The sequence below is a fragment of the Falco naumanni genome, chromosome 12 (genome assembly GCF_017639655.2).
Source record: "Falco naumanni isolate bFalNau1 chromosome 12, bFalNau1.pat, whole genome shotgun sequence".
Classification (NCBI taxonomy): domain Eukaryota; kingdom Metazoa; phylum Chordata; class Aves; order Falconiformes; family Falconidae; genus Falco; species Falco naumanni.
The window spans coordinates 30,069,712-30,088,545 of NC_054065.1; the positions used below are offsets into that span (position 1 = coordinate 30,069,712).

The 18,834-nt window shown below is 42.3% G+C and overlaps 1 protein-coding gene across 2 annotated transcripts in view; it reads right to left on the reverse strand.

Moving 5' to 3' along the window:
* Positions 1–18,834, reverse strand: part of FBXO11 (F-box protein 11) — a 79,251-nt gene that overhangs the window by 1,418 nt on the left and 58,999 nt on the right. For both annotated transcript variants that reach the window (XM_040612398.1, XM_040612397.1), the window contains exons 10-22: positions 18,467–18,573; positions 18,243–18,380; positions 6,910–7,127; positions 6,516–6,601; positions 6,340–6,434; positions 5,160–5,282; positions 4,975–5,060; positions 4,542–4,618; positions 4,287–4,430; positions 3,234–3,344; positions 1,957–2,064; positions 489–597; positions 24–122 (exon numbers count right to left, since the gene is read on the reverse strand). In XM_040612398.1, coding sequence (XP_040468332.1) covers positions 24–122; positions 489–597; positions 1,957–2,064; positions 3,234–3,344; positions 4,287–4,430; positions 4,542–4,618; positions 4,975–5,060; positions 5,160–5,282; positions 6,340–6,434; positions 6,516–6,601; positions 6,910–7,127; positions 18,243–18,380; positions 18,467–18,573 — 1,501 coding nt within the window. The remainder of the gene's footprint in view (positions 1–23; positions 123–488; positions 598–1,956; positions 2,065–3,233; positions 3,345–4,286; positions 4,431–4,541; positions 4,619–4,974; positions 5,061–5,159; positions 5,283–6,339; positions 6,435–6,515; positions 6,602–6,909; positions 7,128–18,242; positions 18,381–18,466; positions 18,574–18,834) is intronic.

Here is an 18,834-nt window from a genome sequence, read left to right on the forward strand (position 1 = left end):
CAACGGGCTTGTCTGAAACATACCTATCGTGTCTAATGAATTCTACATCATGTCCTTGATGGCACTTCTTAATGCAGTTCACGCATATGGCATTGCGGTCGGTGGTGTTGCAGGTGTGACATCTGCAGGAAAACGGCACCGCGTTAGGCATGAGCCACAAACCCAGGCGCTGGGGGAGGGGGCAGGGGCAGGACAGCACCAAGGCGAGGATGGACGTGGGACTGAAAAACTTGGGAACCGGCGGTGAAGCTGGATTTCACGGCACGCTGGCGGTTCCGCATTCCAAAATAGCAGTTTGGCCGTACAAGCCCACCAGCTCGGGTACATTCTCTGCAACCCCCAGTAAATTCGAGACAACGGGAACTTGTTCAGTCCCCTCCTGCTGCAGCTGGGGAAGGGCCCCGTGGCACTCCCGGGCAGCCAGCAGCTGTTCAGGGCTGCGCCAGCAGAGAAACCCTTGACCCAAAGCCAGGGAAAGAACCTGTTACCTGTAGAAGTCGTGCATCGGGTAGCTGGTGTAACTCGAGATCTTGTATAAACACTGGCCCCTACTGACAGCTTTTTCTATGGCATCTTGATTGTTCATTATTTTGTTATCTGTTGTGAAAAAAAAAAACGCAAAAAACAAACAGGCAAGAAGTAATAAAAAAACAAATCCAAGAACTAACCGCATCCGGATCAATGACTTTTTTTTTTTTCCTTGATATGTTACAGCAGAGCCCCCCACCCCACCCCACCCCACCCCACCCCTTTAAGAGCTAAAGGCACCCGGCACAGTTCATTCTATGCCTGCGGTTTAGTTCTGGCCTTTAAGCCCATCAAATCCTCCGTGCCAGATTACCAGGCAGATGGCCGGGCGGCGCAGCGCCGCCTCAGACCAGAGCGAGCCCTCCTCCTTGCACGCACCGCGTGGAACACCTGATGAGCCTGCCTTTAAATACTCGCTTGTAAATAAACGATTAGAGGGACAAGCCTTCCTATCGGGCTGAAGTTCGCTGTTGAGAAGTCTGAAACCCACATGTCTGGAAACCTCTCGTCTGCTGTTAGTTTTTACGCAGAAAAGTGCGGCTTTTCCCCAGGGGAGTTTAAGAACAAGGCACTTTCCAGCACAGCAGAAGTGGGAATTAGGTCTGACCAGCACCTGAAAGCTGTGTCCAAGGCACAGCGAATTCGAGAATCCTCTTACTCAGCTGCCAGATCTTCTGCCAAGGCCCTCAGCGCACCTCAAACTAGCCCTGCCCGCTCCCCACCGCGTCACCGCGCTGACTGAGGCACTCGGTGAGCAGGAGCCAGACCTGCTGTTGTGAGCGGTGTAAAGAACACACAGGAAAGGGCTTAACAAGTACAACCAAGCAGGTAAAAATTCTGCAAACTGAACTCTGTTCCTCTAGAGTAACACCCTGGGGCTCTGGCATTCACACCATTGCTCCCACCTCCCCCAAAAGGACCCTGTCCCATGCACACTTCCCCACTATACGTGGGAATTTTATGTATGTAAACTGTTCCTCTCTTCTGAAAAGAAGTGATTTGGGATTGTGAATATTCATGGGTTTAGATCCTGAAAGCCCAGGCAGGTGTATTTCTTTACTGGACACTTGCCGTCAGACATGTGACAAAAGCCCTTCCATTACACTAACTGGAAACTGGAATGTGAGATGGGCCACAGACCAGTAACCAGTTCAGAAACAATTCTGAGACAGAAGAGCTAATAACAGTGTTTTAATACGGCAGGAAAACCTTAAGTTATCTTTGAAAGTGGCTGTCTAAAAATCTAAGATTGCTTAGCTTGGCTTACTGCCTTCAGCTGCAACTCTGAATTCACAAATCAGCTTAAGGTGGTACCAAATCTGAGCCAAAACTGGAAAAAGCAGCATGATAAACCCCAAACCCAGCACAAAAACACAACAACAAAAAAAGTGCAAAGCAAACAAATGACAAACCAGGGCTCAGACTCACCTTTCATGGTGACGTTGACACCAGATGCTAGAAATAAACCTCCAAAGCGGTTGTTGAAAATCTGATTGCCTTCTAATGTTGCAGTTGCGTGATTTGTTATTTCAATACCTTTATTGGGTTCAGGAGAACAAAGAAGAGAAAAGAAAGTGGGGAAAGTTAAATCCCGATTGTGCATTTGTACCTCTCTCATGATCTAGTTTGTTAATTTTTTTTTAAACAGTCATAAACTCGGGGGCGGGGGGGGGGGGAAAGGAAAATGCTGTAGCAAATGGCAGTGCAATTTCTAGCTATAAAACTGAGGTTCAAACGTTTCTGTTGAATCCTTTCAAGGAGCTACAGCTGGCATGCATGGCTTCTGTTAGAAACAATACACTACTAGTTTATCCGACACTAAAATGGTACTATGATCATGTATTTTCAAGGGGGATATGACTTTTGGGTGCTTAAAGCTGTCATCTTCACGTAGAATTGAAAGTTCTTGTGCACATACCTTACCCTTTTTAAAATAGCTTTTTAAAAAAGTTCTCAAGATGGGCACCTAAAATTCATTTCTTTAAATCTTAGCTTTTATCAGTAACCCGTGTCTTCCAAGTCATTTGTCCAGGACTGCTCTTGACAGCAACCTATCCTTCCCCCCCACCACACTGAAACAACACCTTTAGAGGCTCTTCTCAGAAAACTTGCTTCTTCTGAAAGAAAGATGGGAGAAAACTCAAGAATGCAATTTTAGTTGAAATGGAATGGAATGCAAGATGTACGGAACTGTGATCATTAAACAGTAATTGTACTAAAATCACTATTAAACATTCTTCACCTCTTTTGGAGTAAGAAATGCTCATTTTAATAATTTTTCAAGTTTGTGGAGTGAGAAAGTTGAGCTTGAGATGCAATTCAAATCTCTTTAAAGTCTATTTGCTCCATTTCCTAGTTTTTTAAGCAGTGATAAAATATTCAAACCAGCATCCAGCAGATCAACTATAAATATGACCTAGCCAACTTTATCGATTACTTCTAAAATAAAATAATCAAAAAGTATTTCACAGAAAAATGCTAAAACAGATTATGTGTTGTTACTCAACAAGCTATTAATCCCAGAGACCGCTGTAAAGATATTCCGGCTACAATTCTGAATTCTCAAGTGATTTTTAGAATACACCGAAGGACATCCCAATCTCTCTTCAAATGTCTAAGGACTGTGGGGCAAAGACACTCAGAGTTAGCTTTGTGAAGAGCTTACTCTAAGCTCTAACGCTTCAAGATCTGATTTAAACACAAACCTGCAGCAAATCCATCAAATATCCGATTCTTCCTTAGCACAGGGTGGCTGTTGGTGCTAATAAGAACACCGGCTTGAGCATTCCTGAAGATATCGTTCTCCTCCAGAAGACCTATGACAGACCAACAGACACACCGCCCGAGCTCGTTAACAGCTCCTTACCTGCAACCCTTCTGTGAAGCATTTTCCTATGATCTCCTGTATTATCATCACCCCGCTAACTCCTTTCATGTGGGGGATACCCACCAAGAGCACTGAAGTTAGTGAGACCAGTTTAATTTTCAGCGTACGGTCATCTAAGTGTATTGTATCTCTTCCACTGCACGGAACAGAATTTGGGATTGTGTGCACCGTTACAGAAACCTCCGCTTTATTTTTGAGGAACCACCGAGTCTTTTCACTTCCCAAATTTTCCTTCAGTTTTCCTAACATCTTTCTGTTCTGGCCCTCTAAAATGAGCAGCCTGCCAAAGCAAAGCTTAACTTGCGTTTTCATTATTGCAGGACAGGATTACTTTAAAATGCTTAACTTAAAATGTAATCTCATTCACAGCAAGCAATTAGCTACAAAATATCGGAAGCTGGTACCAGGACACACAACAGCCAGGGGATTTCAGAGGAGGACCACTTCCAAATTTGCAAGCATATAAAAGACGCCTTAAAGACCTTCCCCCCACCCCCCGCCCCTACATCTTTGACACCGGCAGAACCTGAACCGTCCAGATGCACGATTTTGGCGACACGACTTGCATTCAACACTGTCTTTCAGTCAAATGGCAAAGCTTACAAAAGCAGATGGGATAAAAAGACTGTCCTAAGCAGCAATCTAACAGTCTTCTCGGATGAGATTAATTACCTCTCTGCCTCCCACAGATTTCAGTATTACTGATGTAATTAAGGCTAAAAAGCATCAGTGTATGTTCATTATAATTATTTTATTACTTCAGAAGACAAGAGCTAGGTTTCTAAAGAGCACTTTAAAAAGGACACTGCTTAATCTGAAATTAAACTCTGATCCAGAATACTCAGTATATGCCAGTAAGGGAAAAAACTACCTCTTCCTCCATTAAATATACAGATGCCTCCATCTCTTCCATCATGGATTTTATTTCTTCTTAGTGTAGGATTACTGTCTGTTTTAATCCATACACCAGCCATGGCATTATCAAAAATTTCATTGTCTTCTATAAATCCAAGCCCTAAAATTGAAGGAAGGGTAGAAAAAAATAAAATTGAAAAGGATAATAAATGGGAAGAGATAATATTGCAGAACATAAACAATTCTGGATAAACGTGACAAACAAACCTACCAGAATTGTAGACAAGAATCCCACCATTCTGACCACCCCAGATCTTGTTGCGCCTGATTTTGGGGTTGCTTCCAGTTCTAAAGGGGAACGTAAGCAAAGAAATAATTTAAAACTGTTCACTATCTCCTAAGGCCGAACGTTTAAAACTCCTCTAGAGAAATGCCCCATAAATCTCACTGCTTAAAAATGTTACTAAAATACCATTATTTCCAAACATATTTCAGCTTTACAGACTTCAAGGGACACACATCCTAGGCAACATCCAGGCTGCATCAGCACTAAGTTTCTTATAAGTTGAAGCAGAGGCTATTCAGACATACTGGTTTTGAAAAAAATGTGTTTCTAAAAATAACTGACAAGAACAGTTAAAAAGACACAAAAGAGCATAAAACAAGCGACATCTGTTTCGACACAAAACCAGAATGTGTTTTACCTTATCTGAACCCCTGAGTACATGTGATTATAGATGTCATTGTCTTCTAACACGCCGTGTCCATTGTCATAAAAATAAACTCCAACCTAACACATTGAGAATTACGTTATTAGTTCCAAAGTAATGAAGTATAAAGAATAGCTTTCTGCTCTACGGCCCCCTTGTAACCACGGAGCAAAACTCACTTGTTTCCCACTGTGTATTCTGTTTCTCCTCAAGACTGGAGTGCTCCCTGTTGTCACCCAGACTCCAGCCAAAGTATTGCTGTAAACTTCGTTTTCCTCAATCACACCTTGTCCTTTTTCATGCTAAATTGAAGACAATTTAAGAGTTGAGAAAACCTGCTAACTGCCAATACGATTTTCCTGGCTGTACCCATATCTCCCCACTATGGCTTCCTTACTGTGGCGACGTAATTTTTCTTCCATTTGAGTACATATTTTCTTTGTTAAATAACAGTGCATCATGATTTTGAACGTTTTCCATGAAACGAAGAACACTTCACATGTAGACCACTGCATTTCAAGGCTCTGCAGTAGTATTTGCAAACCTGCTAGCTGTTGGAAGAGGGGTACCTCTCCCCAGCCACGCAATCGGTTGAAAGTTCTGGCACCCGGCACTTTAAACCTAAACTCAGCCCTGTCCACCAGACTGACAAAAAATTGGCATGTCTCTGAAGGTTAATTATCATTAGTGTCTGTGCTTCAAAGTAAAGCAACAGTATTCTCGGTCGGGGTAAGCTGTTCTGGTTAGATTTTCAGAACGAGTAGATGCAGCTGCACACTTGCAGTGTTAGCTGAACCTTAGGTAACTTTTGGCAGAAAGATACACAAATATTTCTCAAAATCTGATATTGCTTAAGGGAGCCTGACAGCTCTTTCAGTTCAACTAGCAGAGCCCTTGCACATGCTGGAAATTGCGCTTTATTCCTCACTTTTACAGTACATGGACCGTGCAGCAATTGCAGTGTATAGCATCCTGAAGGCAAAAGAAAAATGATTTTCTGAAGTTACTGGTAAACATATTACACTCCAAAAAAAGTCAAGCAGGTTGCCTTTTTTTTTTAATAATGAAAAACTACTACGAAAACTAAACCTTTAAAAAGCTTTTAACCAAGAAATGGTGAAATTCTGTCATTTATCCCACTGTAAATTTTTTACTAACAGAAATAATTTAGTGACATTCGTAAGAGCCTTCATCTTTTAAATATCAGCACCAGCTTCAGTCTATTACAATTAACCTAGTTTCTAATGTAAGAAATTCAGTCACTGCAAGTACAATCAAATATTTTACGTAGAATACCCTTTCCCAACGCTTATTTGAACAGAAAACAAGTTTGCATGCCTGGCTGTAGGTAATACTTACCACATAAATTCCCCCATGTTGACCGTCATGAATCTTGTTGTGTCGAACTATGGGACAGCTGTTTGTTCGAATCTGTATTCCTGCTAATGCATTACCTGTGTTAAATAACATTTTTGTTAACCACTTACATACTCATTTTTCTCAAAATTCAAGATGCAATAAGCAAGTAAGCTCACCATAAATGTCATTTCCTTCAATAAGGCCTCTTCCATCACCAAAGATATAAACACCACCTTGATTCCCATTAAAAATTGCATTTCCCCTAAGAAACAGAAGTATCCATGTTATGGAATTATTACTATATGCTGTACAACACTACATGTGTATGTAATGTCTAGGACTGTACAGTATCCAAAGTAGAGAATCTATGCTCTGTCAACTTGAGAAATACACACCTCCAAGTATACACACAAATTAAAAATTCAGTTCAACTGAATACAGACAACAATTTTGTTTTTACATATGCAGGAGTATTTACAGTTCCTTCTAAAGAAATGAAACAAAATTGCACTTTTCCCATCCCTATCAAATCTCTTCTTCTAAGCAGTAAAATACCAATGAGAACGATACCTTATTGTTGGGTCGCTGTTTGAGGTAATCCAAACACCTGCAAAATTGTTTGCATAGATTTTGTTCTCTATGAATTGTCCTCTTCCTTTTTCGTGAACATAGATCCCTCCGGTCTGGCCGTGATGGATTTCACACCGAACTACTGTAGGATTGGCGTATGCTTTCACTTCAAAACCTGCTATCCTGTTTCTATGTATGTTGCAGCTTTCAAAATAACCCTTCAGACAAAAAAAAAACAACATAGTTTCCTGTAAAAGTCCTTTTTAAATTATTTTTTTAAAAAAACTTTTTAAAAAAGTTTTTTTTAAGGCTATTCCCCACCCTCCCTCCCCTCTAAATCCAGTCCTCATTGAAAAGCAAACAGTACCAAATTTGACAACACCGAAGTACTTGCATGGCTAATTAAGAACAGCTACTGCTACTCTATCTCCCTGCTCCCCCCGTCCCGCCCCTCAATAAAACAGCGTTCCGAAGACACTGTTCACGTTGCTGTCTCTTACTGCCCATGGAATACTGAGAAAAACTCTGGATCTAGCACCTCGCAGAGGACCGAATACCACGTTTCCTTACCAGCATCTAGGCATCAGACTCCTTCCAAAGGCCACGAAGCCACAGGTCCAATGTAAAAAGGACAGTGCTACGGAGAAGACTACCTATGTATTTTCAGGCTCAGAACCCTATATATTTGGTAAGAATATGATTTATTTAGGAAGAAGTATCTTTCCTTGAAATAACTGGTCAGAATAAATACATATGGATGTGGGAGATCAGTCATTTTTCCAGGGTTGGAAACTGGCAGACTCCCCCCTTACCCCATTCCCCCACTCTCCACCTCCTTTTTTTTTTTTTTTAAAGGGTATACACTTTTGTTTAGACGCTGAAGTAGTAGTAGGCCTACAACAAAACTATCTAAACAAATGCTTTTTAAATAGCATAGTTATGGGGGAAAGAAAAAAAAACCAACCCCACAACAAAACCCCCCAGTGCACAAAGCCCTCCCAGGCATGATCCCCTCACTGTGCCAACAAACTCTCATGTTAGCAGCACGACGAACTGGTCCATCTGAAAATTCATCTGGCAAAATGGTCGTTTTCTGTCCAACGCTTTCTCCAACTCTAGTTCATTCCAGGGCCAAAGTAATGGTGTCAGTCCTTCCACAGCATTTTCCTGACATGGCTTGAGAACATCTTGATACTAAAATTCAACCTATTCTTTTGAGGTCGATCTGAATGGTATTACATGCCCATTTTGACCAACTAAAAGAAGAACAACTGAAGGAGAGGAAGCATCTCTTACTGGAGATGGCAGACAAGCACCAGGTGATGTGTTTTGATCCGTGGATGGCTTGGATGCAAGCTCTTGAAAGCTCTCACCCTGGCTATCTCCAGCAGGCAGCTGCGGCCAGCGAGACTAACACCAGAGCACGTGGCGTTTGGAGCGGTACTCTGCTGCTGACAGGCAACCAAAACTGCACTCAAAAATACACACCAAGAACACATGGCTGAAAGATAACGCGAACCAGCCTTAGCTCTTTCTTCTCTCCTAGATCTATGTGGCTCTGTGCTCCACAAAGCCACCGACAGTATAAAACAATCTATACGATTCCAGTTACAGTTTTAGCAGTATCAGCCCTCATCACGCAGAGGATTACCTGTGTAATGAAACGGCAACATGTATATAGGTAAACCATCTGACCCATATGGAAAGGGGCCCGACTTTCACTGATCTTTGTCACCCTCATAGGCACCTTGTCCAAATACCGCAGCCACTTTAGTTTGTTACTTAGTCTTGCTAATCGCAGGGCTTGTTTTACTTGCAAACTACAAAATAAGCACAACTCCTGTTGCTCAGTGTAACTGGATTCCAGTGTTCCGTACTCACATGACCTACTACCATGAGCACTTAATCCCAGAGTTTCTACCACCTACCACATGGAAATTACTCAAGTTATTGCCAACCTAAGTAGAAAACACTGTTTCACTGTTGTACTAACGTGCTGTGAATTGCTAAGGGACTTCATCAAACACATTTTGATTACAAAGAAGCAGAAATACACGTTCAGTGAGGAAACCAAGACAGCACGCACTTCTCCCTACTTTGAGGATTGCAGCCAGGAAAGGCATTGCATTGATTAAACATTCTCCAAAGTAGTACTATCAGTGCACACAGCCTGGCTCCCCAGGCCCCTCTGGGTGACAAACAAAAAAGTCAAACTGAAAAAGCTTACTTTCTGTAAATATTCAGAATATATTGTTTTCAAGGATTTAGGATCAGGTTTCTTCAGAATGAGTCAAGATGTTTTGAGGGTTCTCAAGGAAGCTACACACTAACAGACAGGGGAATCTAAAGATCTCAGAAATACACCTTCATGCCAACAGGCAGCCTTTGGGACAAGAGGAACCACTTTTTTTTTCCCCCCTCATTTTCACTTAAAATGAAGCCCCCAGAGAACCTGAAGGTGACAATTTGGTATACGGTAAAGCTTAATCCTTTTAATGCAATGCATAAATTCAAGTAAAATATTACTATACGTGGTCTGCTATCTTTTAAATTACCTCACAGATTATCTTCAACTTTGAGTGCCGTATGTTGTAACTACGGCAACACGATGAGGAAGAGGTATTTCATTACAGCCTTTTTGGACGTCACGCAGAAGTTACAACCAAGCAGAGCCTTTATCATGTGCTCAGCAACACCTCTGTGAGCTTCAGCAAGCACTGTTATTTAATAGGAAGGAAATTTCGGTACAAATACTTCTAGTTCTTGCAAACAATACCATATACTGCACAACTTTTAAAGTTGCTTGGAAATGAAGTGAAAGAGAAGGCTCCTTCACTTCTGCTTGTGTCCCAGTGTATCTACGTAATATACAACTTCAGAGAGGAGCAGAACAGGTACCTGTAGATTAATTGTACTCTGCCCACTATGCCCTAGAATACTGTAACATCGCTGGACAACAGAGTACAAATGTCAGCTCTTCAAAAAGTAGGAAATGGAGCCTTCAAAATGATGGCTCTTCTACCTGCTCAAAAAAGTAGGCCTGCCGACTTGGCTGAGACTGAGAATCTGCTGTAAGCCTCTGAAGGAGCTGCTCCTCAAAAGAGGGAGAAGAAAGAAAAAAAAAAAAGTAAATCTGTACCTCAGATTTCTTTATAAGAGTGACTGCTGGGTCAGAAAGTCAAAGCTATCTGCTAGGTAGGAGCCTATAGCATTCAACGTTCATAAACAGAAACTGCGTTAAGAAGTCCAGCCCACCTCAAGCAGCGCCAGCTGAAGCTGAACTGCTTACTTTGAACTGATGCAGTTAAACCCAGCCTATTTCTGCACTTGAGACCATGCCTGACCACCACCCGTGTGCATCATTATTAAACAGAAACCAACAGAATCGCTGTTTGTCAGAAACACATGGTCTTCTACAGCCCTGAGCGACCACCTTGTTCCCAGCCTGCCTATTCCCTATGCCATCCTCTGCTGAAACCAACAGCTGCTCCGGCCCACGTTCACCCCCTAGGGAGAAGGGCTAAACTTATCTAGGCCCCAAAATGTCCCCAAGCAATCCCTGGTATCTTCTCCAGCCACCACAGCCTCCAAAAGGCATTGCTATGCCTTTGAACTATATCCTCTCCAAGATGTCTTCCCTTTAACGTTCTGGAGTGTTTTTCTGACGTGATGAAGTTCTGGATCCCAGGAAGTCACATGGGGGTTCAGGTGACCTTTTCTTCTTGGGAAGTTAACTACTTTGTGAACAAGGAACTAACAAGGAAATTTGGTTTCTAAGGACAGGGTTGAATGATCTATTATCTCCAAGGCCCACGAACGCTGTCTGCGGACCCAAAGCTTACTGCCAGCTCCAGCTACAACCAGTAACACCATCAGGAGCAGCCTGCTCCTTTCTCACCGCTTCTGTCGAAGAGCACGCAGGGGCTCCCGACCCGCCGCGCTTAAGCTCCGTCCAGCTGTCGGGCAGCTCGAGCCCAGATCCCTTACAGAGACTCTGCCAGGCGGCTATTAAGGTCAGCACTCCTCCTCTGGATAAAAGGATTGCAAGCGTTACATTGCCTCCACCTCCTTCTAAGAATGACTTTCAAATGTGACGGGTATTTTACTTGTGTTTTGTGATGGTTTGGGGTTACAGTTCATCAACTAGCGGTAGAAGAAGCTGGAGGATGCAGCAGCTGGCAGTGCCAGGATTGCTTAGTAAGAAAAAAAGGCCCCTGTGATTAAGGAAGAAGGGATGCATGCAGAAAAAATATTAAGTTAATTACATAAATTACATTAAAAAAATACAATGTTAATTACACAAAAGTACCAGGTATAAGGACACTCAAAATATCTCGGCAGTAGCTTTCTGCTTGAAAAATCCTAAATACTAAAAAGCAGCTCTGTACGCCAAATTTATTTAAAATACCAGGCACAGCATCAGCTGTGGGCACAAGACAATAACTACAGTGACAGAAAGTGTGGGCAAGAACACACTGCTGCAGCCTGCTAAGGTCTCAGCAAAGTAATCCCCAACACAGACACCACAGCAATGGTAATGCTGATGCTTCCACACACTATGTAAGTGTACAGAAAAAGCTGATGTGATGACAAAGGAGGGCTCCTGCACAGCTGGATGAGCTCAGCAGACTTTTAACATTAAGACTAATACAGTAATTTAATTTGCTTTTTTTTTTTTTTCTTTTTGTTAGGCTACATAAAAATGCAGAAAGCAAATACTGCCTTGAAATGCATTAGGGTTAAAACTTGGAACTGATGGGACTTTGTTCACTGCTGTTCTTCTCAGAGGAGTTTTTTCCCCACATATTTCTAAAAGGGCTTTATTTCTTACTCTGTCTCAAAGATCACAGCATTACAGAAACACGGGTGTTTCATGTTATTGTTTGAACAACACAGGTGTTTAAAGAAGAAGAAGAAGAAAAAGACAACCACCGTGCAAGCTTCCACACTTCCTAAATATTTACTGACACTTGTAGTCCCAACAGGGTAATAAAAAAAACAAACCACAAACCAACCCAGGAGACCAAGATAGAAATAAAAAAAAAACTGTTAAAAGAGTATCTGACTCCGTATCATCTTAATTAAATAGCAATACTAAGTGTGACCGACAGCATAAAAAATCTGTTTATAAAAATTTGCTTCCCAAAGCCTGGAATGGTCTTTATTTGAGAACTGGTGGATTTTATAAAAATCCAAATGCAGCATAAAGAAAACCACATTCAAGACACAAAACAAACACTTTGTTTTTAGGGCACAGGAAAAACTTGCTATTGCAGCAAAAGGCCAATTGAGTTTTTATGTAGTTTGTATAGAAACTGGCATAAGCTTCAAATAGGTTTTTTTGGAGTTTATATACATGCTTCTTCAAAATTACCTGATCTGTAGTATTTGAGACTGAGCTGCCAATTAGGCACCATCATCTTTAACACATGCTACTATACTTTTCTTTCATCAAAAATAAAGAAAACAAGCACTAATGGTACATTTCTCTTTTGAGAGCAACAAAAATGAACGGTTATGCCTAGATCTCTGCTTTAAGCTACAAAATCATGCTTATTCTTACAGTAAATCAGAACTACTCTGTTGTTTGCATACAACTACTAAATAAAATTTATGACAAATGTCTGGTAACTTGTCTCAGGCAACTGGCAAGAGAGGTCAGCATAAGGCACCGAGCGCTGCCAATGCCATGCTGCATTTTTAATGCCTGCTTGTTAAACATTTGGCATCAGCACTAAAGCAAACGTCAGAATATTGCCAGTTTAGAAATAAGAGGTTAAGTTTCTACAAGTATCAAAACACAAAGAACAGTCTGAGAGCATGAAACTGAAAAACAAAGCACTCTTGAACCTTTCAGAGCCAGCACTCCAGCACAGAAACCCACGGGAAAAGAATGTGTAGGGTAGGAATTCAACACTGGAATGTACTTACCCCACTTCACAGTCACAAGCAATGGAAAAAAATATAATATGCACCCAAAAATAACAGAAGGGAACCAAAAGAAGCGAGCATAGAAAATCCATTAATTTGTTTAGCTATGTAGGATTTGTATCTGAAAGATACCACGTCTCTTAAAGAGTACGTAAATATTGCCAATTATGTCATTTCAACAACTCTATCACTAGCATGATACAGAACAGAGGATGCTGCCAACAGCTGACTGTGATGGGGGGAATCTTTCAAAGGAGTTTATGACTAAGAAAGATTTCAATAATATTTGCAGCCGAGATAAATATTAATCACATGTTCTCTTTAATGTGCTAGTGTTTCCTTTAAACAAAAAGAAAAATTTATTTCTAGTCTGTTTTGTTTGTGATATCACACTGATCAGAGCACTGGAACAGGCATTCCACCGGTAACAAAATAGACCAAATACACTTTTATTTAAAACGAATCAAGGGAATTCAGTCTGGCTTTAAATTTTTTTAAATATTTCAGTACTTATATATTTAATATTTATACTTCAGTACTTAAACAGGCAGCAGCTCCCAGCCAGACTTTCCAATTAACCCTCAAGCCTACATACGGGCATCTCCCCCTGCCAGCAGTTACTGAAGCACTTTACCAGCTTTTCTATAGCAGAAATCACTCCATTACATGTTTCTGAGCCTGTTCAAGTCTTGGAGGGATGTATGCATATACGTACACACTGAAGCAGATTAGGAGTGCTTATATAATATGCTAATACAGCTTAAAAGAAGCGGCGCCAGTGTCCAAACAATGAGATAATACAAAACAAAGACACAACATTAGTTTGCCACCCCTCTTTGCAAAATGGCCAAACAACTACATCTCTTAGAGAATATAAAACGATATAAAGAAATCTGTCAGAAAGCTGCTAGAAGGGCATTATTCTGGGCTGCTATAATCTTGCCCAACACAGAACGAACATGCTTCTTAGGACGTAACTAAGAGTGGAGAAGAGGGACTAAACAGAGGAGAATCCCACTAAGTTTGACTTCCACTAGCAAGATTTTATGCCAGCAGCAAAACCAGCAGCACTCTGTGACCTGTTTACCTTCCACTGAGACCAGGCAACTGCAAATCAAACAGCTACAACTAGTACTGCGCTGCTCCTTCATCCCACGTCCCCAGCAACCCGGCTGGAAAGGAGAAAAGTCTCACCACTTTCTAGCCACGGTGGATTTTCTGTTAATACTGTTCCCAGGCTGCCAATGCTCATCAAGAACCCAACCAGATCTGGGTTAGAACTAAAGCCATAGAAAAAATACTTGCATAGGAAGATACCCTAACAAAGGGGAAAAAAAAAATCTAGGGAGCAAAAACCCACCCAATCAGGGATCAAAATAATTGATCTTCAAAACTATCTGCTGTTCTTCCTCTTACCCATGATAAAACTACGTTTTTTTCCCCCTCTGAAAGGTTGCTATGTTATGTATTAGCTATAATTGCATTAATCATTCATCAAAATTATGGAAATGTATTTCCCCAAAGAAATGTCATCTTACAAGAGATTATTATTTTATTCAATAGCCATGTGAGACCTAGCTAGCAACAGTCACCCCACACATAACACACTGCAGAAAATCCTCGTATAGACATTCAGTAAGAAAGCTAAAGCAATTTCGTACCTGAATTAATGAAGATTTTATTTAGGTATAAGGTTAAAGTGGTGGACTATGGCTTCCTTGGAGCAAGAATTGGAAAGTCTAAGTTAAAAATCCCTGTCTACTGTAGCTAGATCTCTGACCACACCAAACTGGGGGAGGGGAGGGGGGTGGTGACAGCAAGCTGAAATACCCATGAGGGGTATGGAAGGAACAGTGGACCCAAAGGTCAGCAGATAACGTAAAAAATTTAAACAAGAAAACAGAGGTCCAGTTTACACTCAAGCTAGACCTGCAGAAGTGTGACTTGGGACTCGTCTTTCTCAGCTGGTCAAAGCCATCAGTGTCTAACGCTTGCAATTTGATGAGTATTTTGTACAAGTATTATTTATCTTTCTCAGGAACTAAAGATCTACCAGAAAAACTACTACTTAGATGATAAAAGGCATTTACTTAAAACAACATCCATGGATATAACATACCAGGTCTAATTATGGTCTTCTTGCCAGAGAACAGGCCGAGCATGTACTTAGCCATCGCCAGGCCAGGAGCGCGGTGGGTAGCAAGGCTAGGGACGAACCCAGGGAGGGCACTGGGCACCACTGTCCCAGAGGACAGGGACAGGGACTGGTTTGGCTGACCTCATTCTTCAGCAACGCTCCGAAATCCGGGCCGTTACAGCGAGGTTTTCATTACAGCAGCGACACAGCACCAGGGAAGAGGGTCCTATTTATCTACAGCATCTTTCAAAGTGCAACCCCCCAAGCAACTGACTATTATTCAACGAAGTTACAGGCAGTCCATGGCCTGCACTACCCAGCGCCTACAGCGGGATGATGAAGTTCTGCAGTATGCTTGTGAAGGCAAGAGGGAATACTGAAATCACATCGATTTTGAACATAACACTTAATCTGACAGTGGGCAGTATTAACTTCAGCGTTCCTTATTTAGTTGGACATTGAGTTCACCATACTCTGATTGCATTTTGTACTTTTTATGTGTGTGATTTTCACAGAACCACAGAATAGTTTGGGTTAGAAGGTACCTTTAAAGGTCATATCTAGTCCAACCTCCCTGCCATGAGCAGGGACAGTTTCAACCAGATCAAGTTCCTCAGAGCCCCATCCAACCTGACCTTGAATGTTTCCAGGGATGAAGCATCTGCCACCTCTCTGGGCAACCTGCTGCCTCACCATAAAAGATTTCTTCCTTCTCCCTAGCCTGAATCTACCCTCTCTTGGTTGAAAACCATACCCCTTGCCCTACTGCAACCGGCCCTGCTAAAGTCTGTCCCCATCTTTCATATAAGCCTTTTAAAAACTGAAAGGCCACCATATGGTGTCCCTGGACCTTCTCCAAGCTGAACAACCCCCAGCTCTCTCAGCCTTTCTTCAGAGGAGAGGGTTCCAGCCCTCTGACCATTTTCATGGCTCTCCTCTGGACCCGCTCCAACAGGTCCGTGTCTTTCCTGTGCTGAGGACCCCAGAGCTGGATGCAGCACTGCAGGAGGGGGTCTCACCAGAGCAGAATCACCTCCCTCAACCTGCTTGCCACGCTTCTTTTGATGTGGCCCAGGATATAGTTGGGCTTCTGGGCTGCGAGCGCACGCTACAGGCTCATGACCAGCTCTTCATTCACCAGCACCACCAGTCCTCCTGAGGGCTGCTCTCCATCCCTGCATCCTCCAACCAGTACTGCTGCTGGGGTTGCCCTGACCTAGGTGCAGGACCTTGCACTTAGCATTGTTGAGGTTCACATGGGCTCACTTCTCAAGCCTGTCCAGGTCCCTCTGGATGGCATCCCTTCCCTCAGGTGTGTCAGCTCACCACTCAGCTTGGGATTGTCTGCAGACTTGCTGAGGGTGCACACAGACACTGTGTCATTGATGAAGATATTAAACAGTACTGGTCCCAATACCAACCCCCGAGGGACACCAATCTCCATCCAGACATTGAACCATGGACCACTGCCCTCTGGATACAACCATCCAACCAATTCCTCATCCACCAAACAGTCCACCCATCAAATCCATCTCTCCAATTTACAGAGAAGGATGTTGTAAGGGATTGTGTGAAAGGCCTTACAGAAGTCTACATAGATAACATCCATAGCTCTTCCCTTCTCCACTGATGCAGTCGCTCCATCATAGAAGACCACTAGGTTGGCCGGGCAGGACTTGCCCTTGGTGAAGCCATGCTGGCTGTGTCCCATCACCTCCCTGTCCTCCACGTGCCTTAGCAGGGCTTCTAGGAGGATCTATTCCATAATCTTCCCAGACACAGAGGTGAGGCTGACGGGTTGGTAGTTCTGAGGGTCCTCCCTTTCTACCCTTTTTCAAAATGGGTGCAATGTTTTCCTTTTTCCAGTCAGTCACCAGGGACTTCACCTGACTGCCATGGCTTTCCAAATATCGTGGAGTGGCTTGGCAATCACATTGGTCAATTCTCTCAGGACTCTGGGACGCTTCTCATCAGGTCCCATAGGCTTATATGTTCAGGCTCCTCAGGTGGTCACAAACCTGATCTTCTCTTACAGTGGGAGCGACTCTGCTCCTCCAGTCCCTGTCCTGGGGTCCATCCACTCACAAGGTGGGGAAAGAGTGGCTGCCAGTGAAGACTGAGGCAAAAAAGGTTGTTGAGTACCCTCGGCCTTCTCCTCAACTGTTGCTACCAGTTTGCTGTTTGGGGGGGATACGTGTTCTTCGGCTAACATACCTGTAGAAGCTCTTACCACTCTTTTCATGCCTTGCCAAGTTCAGCTCCATCTGTGCCTTGGCCTTCCTGACCCCATCCCTACACAACCGGGCAGCATCCCTATACTCCTCCCAGGATACCTCTCCCTGCTTCCATTGCCTGTGCACCTCCTTCCTGCCCTTCAGTCTCACCGGCAGTTCTCAGCTCATCCATGCTAGTCCCTTGCCTTCCTTTCCTGATTTCTTACACCTGGGGACTGAGAGCTCTTCCAATTTATGGAAAGCATCCTTAAAGTCTGCCATTTGAAGACAGACTAGAAGAAAACTGCTCATTTTGCCGTGTGTGTGGGGAACTGGGACTTGGTCATTCAACCAGGAAAAACATCGATTTGGCACTGTTTGGAAGACGTGCAGAATATTTTACTAAAACAAATCAGCAAATGAAAATCTATTATTTCAGTGGCAAAAATCTGTTCTGTTTATTATAAGGGCTATGCAAATTTATTACTCACTGCTTTACACGTACGTGGAAGTTACCACCTTCATCCCAGAGAAACAAACACTTTTATGAAAGAAGGTCTGAATTCTCAAATGAAATTCTGTGATGAAATTCCACAACTAACTCCATGCTAGAAAAGTCCTCTTCCCAAAGAAGTTGAACGTGCCCTGTTTCCAAGATCTAACATTAAAATAAGACTGATTTGAGTCTCCACAGAGCATTTTGTTTCACTTTTAAATCTTTCAGCACCTTATTTTTTTCCCGTTTCAAAGGAAAAAGAACGAAGTGATACTGTAAATGTAAGCCTACCATTTACATCCTATTTCAAGAGGTATTTTGTCACTGCAACATAATTCGATGTAGCAGGCTGCCAATCAACTGCAAAAAGCTTGCTTAAACCTCTTTCAGTTAAAATTGTCATTAGAGTTGCTCACTGAAGGGCAAGAGTTTAAAATACCTATTCACATGTAAAAGCGTGGGTTTTTTTAGCATTTCTTCAATGATGGGCAAAATTTGAAGACTTCAGCTATGCAACATCTCTATTTCTTTCTTCAGAAGAAAACATATACGTTACCATGCCATGGTCAAAAGTGAAAACGCCAACATCACGTCCATGGTGAATGTGATTCCGTCTGATAATGGGATTTCCATGGTTTTTAACCCAAATCCCTGCTAACGCATTATTGGAGATCTCATTGTCCTCATATATTCCCTGGGAAATAAAAATATAAATCAAGATGGGAATCAAGAACAGTAAACAATTTTATCAAAGTAAAGAAACTAATATAAAAAAAATACCTGTGCATGGTCTGTAATATAAAGTCCAACATTTTCACAGTCGCTGATGTTACAGTGTTTAATAGTAGGACAAGCTCCCTGGCCACTAACACATACCGCAGAGCCAACTGGAAGAAAACAGTACAGTTACCATAGCTTCAAAGCATAGCGTATTTATAAATAGTCTGGCAGTGCATTTGCAAGAAAAGTTAGCGTGAACTGGTATTTTAAAAAGATTTGGTGTGCACAGTGCCAAAGCATTGCAAGCCACAGGCAGAAAAACACTAATGTCATCATTTTGCAGATGCAAAAAACCTGAGGTAGAAGTTGCTTTAAGACTCACTCCGCCAAGGATACACAGCTGCATATGATTGCCAGAATAGACAATA